Genomic DNA, 10,990 nt, shown 5'->3' on the forward strand with positions numbered 1-10,990 from the left:
TCTTTCTCTTTCAAAATTCAGTAAGCTTGTTGTATTTGTATTGATGAGTTATGATTTATGAAGTGCAATATTTCTTTTCTTTTTCTTGGCTATCTTTGATAAGCCATTATATACACAGCATCTAATGAATATCTGGTTAACACCAAATCGGGAATAAAAGTAAATTAAATAAACCAAAGAAATATAAATATGAAATAAGTTTTCTCTTTGTTTTTTTTTCAGATTTCATAAAGTAATGGTACCAAATATACGATATATCGGAAATTATGACATAAATGCGGAAGGGAAATTTCTTTGGGAGATCCTTTGTCAATTGCGAAATCTTGGAGTTGGAAGAATTGTGACGAAGAATGAATGGGGGAGAAAATGGCCGAAACAACCGTCTTACCTAAAAATTGTTCAGGTAAAATGGATGGATTGTTTGTTTGGTAAAATGGATGGATTCGGGATAAAATTAATAAATGAATGACGAAAATGCATTTCGGTAATATTTACTTTTTTCCATGAGATATCACAATTAATTAACTAATTAGCCAACATTTTGTTTTTGATAATGTAGTTATTGATGCGAAATTGTTAGCAAAGAAATAGAATTATCAAAACAGTCAATTTTAATCAGTGCACTGGAAAATTCATCTTTCTTAATTAGATTTAATTTTTAGGCTTGTCCAAGTATGGATCGTTGGTTGCTTCGAGGAAAACTTTGGGCTGATTGGACCTATAGGGGCATTAATTTAGGTTTATATGAATTTAGCACCGACTTAGCACGCTCAGGTATATTACAGTTATTCTTTTCTTTTTTGACAACTGCTTTTTTGTTTTGATAACTTTCCAAAAGAATTTAGAATTTTAGAAATTTCGATTTTTTCTGTAGAATTTAGAATTTTATGTTTCTATTTATGAGCACCTTTTCGAATGATTTCAACTTTGATAAGATTAAAATATTCCTCAAAATGTCTTCAGAATTAGCCCTAAAATTAGGAGGAAACTGCAGATAAGTTTAATTTACTGTTAATTTAGTCTCTATTCATTTTTTTTTTTTTTCTACAGATTGGCGTTTAATCCATAAGCACGAGGAAGACGAATTCATGAAATGTGATAATCCAATGAAACCAATAGAATATCCGAAAACGATGCCACTTCCTCCATATCTCGTGTGTATTAACCTTTGAAGATTCCTTTCAATGCTTCCAGAATTTTTCCTTTTTTATGCTATCATTCAAATTTATTTAGAAAAAAAAAGAAACATTTTGTGGAAGCATTCCTTTCGTATTCATAATCACTTTTTCAATAAAATTTTTTATGCCTTTAAAGCAAAATCGAAACATCTCATAAGAAAATTTCAGCGAGCTGTATGTGAAAACGGTGATGTGGTAAGAATGGAGGAAAAACGGATAAATTTGGATTTGTGTTTGGATCCTCAGTTTGAAATGATTAAGCATCTTTTCAAGCAGGTTTGCTTAAATTTATCATATATGCTAGTTTACTTCTCACTTTTTGTCCATTGTATGAAATTTCAGCAACAAAGCTTGCTTGTGTTTTTGCGATTTTAAGGGCTGATTTAGTTTCTTAATTCATTATTCATTTATATCGTTAAACTTGCTCGCACCATCGCATCATGGAATGTGAATGTAATTTCTCAATTTCTCCCTCGTCGAATGAAGCATTACAGGTTGAAACTCGACATGGAAATTCTGTTTATGACGAAACAAGACCGGAAATTTGGTTAGATTTATATGGTGATGAAATGCCAACAAAAGTGGAGGCATGGACGGCTGGTCCAGCAGAGTTACGACCCCATTTTGACAATTCTGTTCCGACGCCTTGTCCACCGGAGCTAGACAACATGTCATTACCTGAATTCAAATTCGATTTTCCGAAGTCAGAAAGTATTAACAATGCTACAAATAGCGAAAATTCGGATGAGAATAAACATCTGCAAAATTAATGTAATGTTTAATTAAAGGAAATGGGATCAACATTGTTATACTTAGCTGTAGAAATGATGAAAACAAAAGATCAAGGAGGTAACTTTTCATTAATAAAGAAAAGGTAAGAACGAGAAAATATATTCTTTCAGTCGAAGCGGAAATAACAATTTAAAAGTGGATGGCAATGAGGTCAGCGGTTTATGCATTAATATTTCCACAAACTAAATTTAATAGTATCTCCAAACATCTACTTTTTTCTTTTTATTTTAGATTTTTATCGAATTGTTATTTCTCCCTTCCACTTTCACGTTTCATTGCATTATTTTTCCCCAAATGCTTTTGAAATTTTCCATACATATTGTTGATTCTATTGTATATAAATTGTAGTATGTTGTTGAATAAAATATTAATAGGCATTTCATTTTTCTTTTGATAAAGCTAAAGCTGTCATTGCTGTTAAGCTCTAACAATATTTTTAAGACAGTTCGATTTGCATAGAAAATGTTTGTAATTATCTGTACAGGTGTGTGGAAAATTGCAATTCAAGTAGCATAATGTTAGTATCTGTTTCAAAGCGACACATTGTTTTGGTTGAATTTTCTATGCATAAATTCAAGTATAATTTTCCATATGTAGATGGATATTTTGCATATGTATATATATTTTCTTATCATAATTTTAACTTTAATAGCTTTTGTTTCAAACATATTAGACGCAATAATGGTGGAACCAGTGAAAATGGTATTGGTAACAGGTGGTGTCATCAGTGGTGTTGGAAAAGGTATTATCTCGTCTAGTTTGGGTGTACTACTTAAAGCTCACGGTTACCGAGTTTCGTTCATTAAAATTGATCCATATATTAACATCGATGCTGGCACATTTTCACCGTTTGAACATGGTAAGAGTTTAAATTAATTGAACTTCCAAGAAAATTATATGATGAACTCGTGAACGTCGTCCAAAAAGCTGATGCAATAACTATGAAATAGTGGAATAATTATGATGAAAAAAGCCAGGTGTATCTTGACGATATTGATCATATGACGTCGTTATGGGTTCAATGACAAACGTACTTCTTCTGAAGAAGCATGATACAGTTTTACTACTGTACGGTTGATGTTGATGAACAAATGATATGATTACATGTTCTGATGCGTTTAACATGGGCGATATACTAGCTGTATTATAGGTGAAGTGTTTGTTTTGGATGATGGTGGTGAAGTTGATTTGGATTTGGGAAACTATGAAAGATTCCTGAATATTCGTTTAACACGTGATAACAATATTACAACCGGGAAGATATATCAACAGGTCCTCACCTTATAAAAATCATTTGTTTTCAATACAATACTTTCTAGAAAAGTGGAGAATTTTTTTATATAAAAATACTTCAGAAAAAACTTACGGCGAGAATGTTTAGGAAGTATTTATTTTAATCATTCGTCGTACATGTATAGGTTATCGAACGTGAAAGACGTGGTGATTATTTGGGCAAAACGGTGCAAACGATACCACATATAACAAGTGCAATCACTGAATGGGTAGAGCGTGTTGCAGCAATACCAGTTGATGCTACAGATCAGCGACCAGAAGTGTGCATTGTTGAAGTTAGTATTACAACTAATTAATTCTCATACTATATCCATTAAAAGTTATTATTCTCAAAAATTTCCATTAAAGAATACAATCAAGAAAGATTGAAAATGAAAAATTGTGTAATTATTTCAGCTTGGAGGTACTATTGGTGACATTGAAAGTATGCCTTTCGTTGCTGCCTTTGAAAAATTCCAAAGACCTGCATTCAAGGATCAGCTAATGACAGGTTTGCATCTGTTTTTCTTCACAGTTACTTATTATCGACATAAATTTGCGAATTAATCAGAATAAAATCTTATCCCATTTTTCGTGTTATGCCATTTTAGATGATCATTTATTACATAATTGTTGTTTGCAGTGCATGTCTCCGTGATATTGGAACCGAAAAGTACAGGTGAACTGAAAACAAAGCCAATGCAAAATAGCATACGTAATTTACGAGCTAGTGGTATAACACCAGATTTACTTGTTTGTCGAAGTGAGCGACCATTAAATAAAGCATTGCGTGAAAAAATTGCAGCATTTGGAATGGTTGAATTGGAACAGGTAAAGCTTCTTTGATTTATACTCGGAGCATACATTGCAAACAACAATATCCTTCCATTATTTTCGGAGATTATTCTGTTATTATCGAAAATGACTTACTTGTACGGTTCATTCCGTTTCAGGTAATTGGTGTGCATGATGTCTCGAATATTTATAAAGTACCACTTCTGCTTCATCAACAAAACGTGCTAGAAATGATTGTCGAACGATTGAAATTGACAGCTGTGAATGCTGAAGGCACACTCATACTAAAGCCTAATCTTTTCCAGTGGACACATCTCTCTAATCTGTTAGTCTGGTTTTTCTTCATTTCAACGAGGTTGAATAACTGGAATTTACTTTGTTGAATTTTTATTAAATCAAGATAATGGCGGAACAAAAAATGATAGTAAGTGTTAAGATTAAGAAAATAATAAGTTTAAATGTCCGAGTAACTGCTTAAATAATTTTACAGCTGTGATAGTTTCCAAGAAGAAGTTCGTATTGCATTAGTTGGAAAATACGTACGAATCCCTGATGCATATGCATCTTTGAATAAAGCCCTTCGACATTCTGCAATTCATGCTAAACGACAGCTTGTTATTTCGGTAGATTTTTTTTCTTTTTTTAATATATATATTTGTTTCCTCTTTTACTTCTTTTTTACACGCTTTCCCTGCTTCTGGAAAACTGTGACTCCTCGAGATTAGGAATAGTTCATTTTTGTACCTTAACTTTTAATCACCAAACAATTCGGATATTCATAGCATAGCTTCCTTTTGAATAGTGGAATTACAACGGAATTTAGACATTAGCCATCAATTAATTATTACACTTTATTTACTTGTCGATTAAGTTCTTCACAGATATTGGTAAAAAAATTTTGGTATCATAATATGCTAAGAACACATCCATATCATCCATCTTGGGTTGCTTAGCTTCAGTTCCAATCATCAGACTACAATGTTACTACATCTTTGTTGCTCCAAATTTTAAATATTTCATGGATAAGTAAAGTATGGTCGTTAAACTATGAAGATAATGTTATATTTTCACCTACTTCGAACGCTCGATATGTTTTTACGGCATTAGATTCTTTATGCATTCTTTTACAGTATATTCATTCGGAACATCTCGAAGAAACGGATGACTCAGCACGTATGTCGGATTATAACTATGCATGGGAGACGATTAAACAATGCCAGTAAGCTTTATTTGCTTTCATCTGTGCAAGTAACGCATCCTCCTCTTGTCCTCCCAGTACTTATGTTAGAAATTTGATCGTCGTTGTAAAACCAGGTCTATTCAGTTAACCAGTGAAGTATCTTCTGGTGATAACGCAACTACATTGCGAATTTCCCGAAAGAAGCTTATGATGTCAACCGTGAAACTATACCGTTTGGTCCACCCGCCGTTTAGGTTTTTGGTGGTTCTGGTCGCCTAATCTTAACCGGTCATCACGACGGTGGATTGCTGGTTTTGCTCAAGACTTCCTGACTGCAGGTCCTGTCCGTGCTTCGATATTTTGTAACCGTTTCTAGTCGTATACGACAATAAGATTTCCCAGTGGAACGTTTCTATAGTAAATTTCTGATAACATTTCCTTGGAAAGCATGGTTGATACTTATGTTTCGTTTGACTGCAAAAGTGTGTGGAACATGTCCTTTATTGTTGCTGAAGATTGAGAAAGCGTCCATTAGTTGTAAATTGAGATTATCTTCATGATTTTTTTCATATTCCAACTTATGATAATGTTCTTTGTTTTCATCGTGAATTCGAATAGTGGTGTACTTAATTTAGCTATACTTTTAGAGGTATAGTAGTGCCGGGCGGATTTGGTGATCGTGGTGTTGAAGGAAAAATTGCCGTATGCAAGTATGCGCGGGAGAATAATATTCCATTCTTAGGTTTGTTGTACACCATTCTTCACTTTATTCTTAAATATTTCAATTTTGGAATAAATAAAATGAATCGTCTTTACGATCTACTGTAGCACTTCTCCATAATACTTATTAATTTTGCAGGAATTTGCCTTGGCATGCAGTGTGCGGTCATCGAATTTGCACGAAATGTCTGCGGTATCAAAGGTGCTAATTCAACCGAATTTGACAAGACGGTTGTTGGAGAACAACAAGTAGGCGATAAGTTTTAATTCTTGAGGTAATAATGACTAGACAAAGTAGAAGTGAGGTAGTCTTTTCCTAAGCATTAATGATTAGGTTAAGGATGAAATAGCTTTTTCCCAAAATGATGCTTGCGTAAAATTAAATTTATTCCCTCCCGAAAATTTCGGTTTAGCATGAAATATGTTACCTTTTTGCTCTTTATTTTTCTTTGGCTTATTTGTGGACGTTCTACCGAAAGCATGAAAGTATAAATGTTCATTTTAAGAATTTGCTTCAAATACTGATTGAAGATTTTGATGTTTTAAGGTAGTGATTGATATGCCAGAGCATAAAGGTGACGAGAAAGGTATGGGTGGTACAATGCGTCTTGGTTTGAGAGATACAGTTTTTCTGACGGAGAACTGCAAACTACGTAAGTTTTAATCAGACGTTTTCTTGTACTTTATGTTTTTCATCTCTGCATTTTTGCACTGTGAAGATGGTGCTAATAAATTTTATTCCGATTTGTCATTTCAGGAAAATTGTATGACGCGAGAAAGATCAGTGAACGTCATCGGCATCGCTATGAAGTTAATCCTAAAATTGTTTCGAAACTTAGTCGAGCTGGTCTGCTCTTTGTTGGTAATTTTTGATCATTTCCAATCGTTTTGCAAAAATTTTATTGATGAAAAAAAAACCAAACTTCATGATTAGAAGTTCTTTTTTCGTGTGATTTAGGTATGGGAACAGATGAGAATGTAACACATATAAATGGTGACGTATCATCATATGCTACATTGTTGAAATTAGCTGAATGTGAAACCTCGATAACTGTGGAGGAAAATAATGTGCAGGAATTCTCTGAAATCTCTCGGCGAGTATGTTTTGATAAACGAGTTTCGATGTTTTGTCCATTCAATTTATTACAACGTAATTGCAAACGAAAAGTTCGGTGGTAGCTGATCGATAATTAAAATTAACGTATTTCAGGAAGTACTGTCCAAAATTGAAGATTTGTGCGGAACTGGTGGTGATAAAACCGGTATGACATCTGTACGTATGGAGATTTTTGAGTTACAAGGTTTTCTTTTTAAATACCAGCCGTATTTTTAAGAGGAAATTTTACTTGGTGATGTATTCTCATTGATTTATACCCCACTTTTTATATCCCATCAAGTTCACTCTCTAACGTGTACTGTATCACTGAATCCATCACTTGAAATGCAGCAACATGAAATTTCAAATGTTTTTGATATCCATTTTAGGCCATCAATACTTTGTTGGTGTTCAATTTCACCCGGAATATCTGTCGCATCCTTTACAACCTAGTCCTCCACTTTTTGGTCTGATCTGTGCAGCTTCCGGACAGCTGGAAAGTTTTCTTCATGGTTCCAGGATACCCACACCAGTGAGCGTCTTGAAAGCAGCAGAAAATTACGTGAGTGTGCGTGTTCTGTACCACTTTTTACCTTGGACTGTGTGGAAATTTCTAAAAAAGAATGAACTTAAAATCGTCACCATGTTTACGCATCAAGTATTTATCAGCGTGCATATATTTTTCACTTCGATTATTTTAACTTCTCGTTTCATTGTTTTGAAGTTTTTAGATTCAACAGTTCTAGAACCTCTAGTAAGGTGAGCAATAAATGAATTAAAGTAAATGTTGAGATTTTATAAGCCACCTTCCAACTTGATATTCCACAAAGTATGCTTAATTAAATACTTGCATAGTAGTTTTGATGATTAATCGTTTCAGGGTCCGAGTGTCGCTGAAGATGTTTTACGAGCAACTCATTTATTTGTCAACAAAGTTAGTATACTCGATGACCAAAATATTGATGAAGCTCATTTAAGTGATAAAAATGAATGCTAACAAGAAACATTGGTCGATTCAAGCTCATATATGAAGAATTCTTTTTTTTTATGGAAAGACTTTAAGATACATGAATATTTACCTTATTTGTTTGTTATTTTTTATGTGCTTTGGTTTCATCTCACTTTTAGAATCAACTAACTACTCATGGATTTGTCAACTTGTAATCGACACTTTTTTTCACGAATTTCATTCCAACTTTCTTTCATCTTAAGCTTTATTTCATTTCAACATTTCGCCAGTATTCTTTTGCTGCATCTCCTTTATTTCAGTCATGGTTTTTTTTCATGCAAAACGAAGCAAACATGCAGGAATGTATCGGACTCTACATTTTTTAAATTATTTTTCATAATTCCTATTTATCTTTGCATTATAAAATAGCATGTAACAATTGCATTATGGAACTGTAGTGCCTTTTGAATCTTCTGAACAATGGTTACTTTTCGACAGACATAAACTTAATCAATTTGTGGAAACTTAGAAATACGCTTGGAACAGATTGAAGAATTTGAGGGCCAAAAAATTAAAAAGTCAAAGGAATTAATGTCAACAGTTTCCATTTGCAAATTTTGTCACTAGCTCTATTTCTGAAATCCTATTTCGGTTTATGTCGTACGATGACATATATTACATGTAGTATCATTTCTTTTGTTTGTAGATATTAGTTTTATTAGAAATCTAATTCCTAGTAAATCTCAAAAAATCTCTTTAAATTTTCAGGTATTAAAAGAATTGATTGTTCTAATGCTTCTTTATTTGGGAAAAATTAGAAGAAACTGTGATGGAATATATTGTCGGAAATTTCTAGTTTCTTTTTTTCTCCAAATTTTCATTTATTTCCCTACTGTTTGTCATTTGTCACTGTTTTTGACTAATTTTGGACAAAATTTTGAGCGTTCTGTTGGTAAGAGACTTTTTTTTTATGCTTGGGATTTGCAAATCATTTCAAAATTCGTCACCATTTGTCATTTTGATGTCATGTTGATCTGTCAGGTATTTCTCTGTTACTTTTTTTTTTCTTTTACATAAAAAATTATTCGGTCTATTTTTCTTGGTTTAAATTGCGTTGAAGGACGTTGTATGAGTTGTTCAGGATAAAATTCAAAATATATGTTACCAAATTTAAATAAAAAAGAAATTGTTGAATAATCGTAGTAGTTATTATCCTAAAAGGAAAAATGGATCAATGGTTCCAATTAGGAAAACAAGATTGGCAATACTTTTGTTTTGTTACTCATTGATTTAGATTTGTTATGATTTAATCATAATTTGATGGAAATTTCAGCAAAATGCTGTTAAAGGAAGATGATGAGTAATATTTAAGTTGCATTGTCGCATGGAATGCATGTACTGTCGCGTAATGAATTTTTCAAGTTCACATGATTATTAGTTGATTCATATGAGTGGGAAATGTTTCACTTATTTGTTAGGTATATTTTGACAATAGATATTTCGAGTATTTATCAAGTATTACTCACTGATAACGCTGATAAGTGTTATCAGTGAGTAATACTAATATTTATACGCGAAGAAAATTTGATAAGTTAATTTTCTTATGTTTCGATTAAATATCCTAAACGCCTATTGTTTAATATTAATGCGATCAATGTTCGATCGGTAGAATGATTTACCTTTTTTTTTTTTTTTTATGATCAGTTTATGATTGCTTTGTCCACTTGGTAGAGGTTACTTCTTACTTTTTTTTTTTCAAAGTAATGTTGGGAGTTTAGAATTAGCCTTGAAATAATGTATGGATTTTCTGTTTGTATGATTTTAGCATAGTAGATAAAGTTATTCCATTAATCGAGTGTACTAATTTGAATAATTGATTGAAATTCGAAAAAAAAAAGTGGAAGGAATTTTAGTTGCTATTACTGAATGGTAATGATCGTTATAGTAATCTTTATTTTTGGTTATAATAATTCATTGTTAGTAATCATCATTAATGATCGAATCAATAATCATAATAATATAATTCGTAATTGATAATCATAATAATGATTGTAATAAATAATAATCAATAATAATGATAAATGATTTTCTGCATAAATTTTTATATCTGTATTTTTGGTTATAATAATCGTTGTTAGTAATCATTATTAATAATCGGATTAATAATCATAATAATATAATTCGTAATTAATGATCGTAATAATGATTATAGTAAATAATAATCAATAATAATGGTAAATAATTTTTATACCTGTAGTAATCTCATCCTGGAATTATTTAGAAAAGTTTGTTACCAATATTAACAGAATATCAAATATTTTTTTAAAAAACAGTTATGAAATATTTTTATGTAAGAAATTGTAAATATTCTAATAAGGATTACTGTTGTTTGTTATTGCTATTACTGTTGATATTGTTGTTTGTTATTTGTTGTTTATTTACTATTTGTTGTTGTTTATTTATTATTTGTTGTTGTTGTTTACTGTTATTTTTATTACTATTGTTTTTTCTATTCCTTCTTTTTTAACATCTCTTACTATATATTGATATGGTAATTTGATTACGAAAAAAAAAATATAGGTATAACAAAAATTGGTATGCATAAATGAGAGAATAAAAGATACATAAGTGAGATATCATGTGAAAATACTTTCTGCATACCTGTAATTACAATTTTGTAATTAACAGGTACGCAGAAAGTATTTTTGCATGATGTGAATTTTTTCTTCCTTTTTCTTTTTGTTTTTTATTTTTCCTCTTCTTTAATTTAATATTTTCGAGAAAAGGAAGGGAGAAAAGGAGAGAGAGATAGGGAGAGGGGAAGGGGAGAGAGAGGAAGAGAGAGAGAAAAAGATGATTTCGGAATATTACTGCGAAAAATGGGTGTTAAATACATTTCTCAAGGTTTATATGGTGGGAAAAAAAGAAGAAGGATGAAATTGAAGATTGGAAAAGTTTATTTAATTCATGTGGTATATACATTTGTTTTATTTTTTTCCACTTTTTTT

At 31.6% G+C, this 10,990-nt stretch overlaps 2 protein-coding genes across 3 annotated transcripts; both read left to right on the top strand.

The window, feature by feature from the left end:
• Positions 1–216: 216 nt before the first annotated feature.
• LOAG_09164 lies at positions 217–2,080 on the top strand. 2 transcript variants are annotated; one of them, XM_020447868.1, is made up of 5 exons: positions 217–484; positions 663–774; positions 1,051–1,154; positions 1,347–1,454; positions 1,673–2,080. In XM_020447868.1, the coding sequence occupies exons 2-5, from the start codon at positions 675–677 to the stop codon at positions 1,946–1,948; spliced, it is 588 nt and encodes a 195-aa protein (XP_020306292.1). In that variant the 5' UTR covers positions 217–484; positions 663–674; the 3' UTR covers positions 1,949–2,080. The 2 variants fall into 2 exon arrangements, with proteins under 2 accessions (XP_020306292.1, XP_003144740.1); XM_003144692.2 differs by having other exon boundaries at positions 217–403.
• Positions 2,081–2,637: 557 nt separating this feature from the next.
• LOAG_09165 (CTP synthase) lies at positions 2,638–8,077 on the top strand. Its single transcript, XM_003144693.2, has 16 exons — positions 2,638–2,829; positions 3,121–3,242; positions 3,389–3,538; positions 3,660–3,753; positions 3,886–4,073; positions 4,196–4,362; positions 4,528–4,660; positions 5,168–5,256; positions 5,865–5,959; positions 6,077–6,186; positions 6,485–6,590; positions 6,695–6,799; positions 6,896–7,035; positions 7,148–7,238; positions 7,423–7,595; positions 7,914–8,077. Exons 1-16 carry the CDS (start codon positions 2,652–2,654, stop codon positions 8,028–8,030), a joined length of 2,058 nt encoding a protein of 685 aa, XP_003144741.1. The 5' UTR covers positions 2,638–2,651; the 3' UTR covers positions 8,031–8,077.
• The last annotated feature ends 2,913 nt before the right edge of the window (positions 8,078–10,990 follow it).

Source organism: Loa loa (assembly GCF_000183805.2).
Source record: "Loa loa unplaced genomic scaffold supercont3.73, whole genome shotgun sequence".
Taxonomy (NCBI): Eukaryota; Metazoa; Nematoda; class Chromadorea; order Rhabditida; family Onchocercidae; genus Loa; species Loa loa.

What these genes read in the sequence shown, in the direction of transcription:
- LOAG_09164 (XM_003144692.2), top strand. Translation starts at nt 236, where the DNA reads ATGGTACCAAATATACGATATATCGGAAATTATGACATAAATGCGGAA. An exon ending in CTTACCTAAAAATTGTTCAG is followed by an intron (nt 404 to 662) that starts GTAAAATGGATG and finishes TTTAATTTTTAG; the next exon opens with GCTTGTCCAAGTATGGATCG. An exon ending in CACCGACTTAGCACGCTCAG is followed by an intron (nt 775 to 1,050) that starts GTATATTACAGT and finishes TTTTTTCTACAG; the next exon opens with ATTGGCGTTTAATCCATAAG.
- LOAG_09165 (XM_003144693.2), top strand. Translation starts at nt 2,652, where the DNA reads ATGGTGGAACCAGTGAAAATGGTATTGGTAACAGGTGGTGTCATCAGT. An exon ending in GAATGGTTGAATTGGAACAG is followed by an intron (nt 4,074 to 4,195) that starts GTAAAGCTTCTT and finishes ATTCCGTTTCAG; the next exon opens with GTAATTGGTGTGCATGATGT. An exon ending in GGAGATTTTTGAGTTACAAG is followed by an intron (nt 7,239 to 7,422) that starts GTTTTCTTTTTA and finishes TATCCATTTTAG; the next exon opens with GCCATCAATACTTTGTTGGT.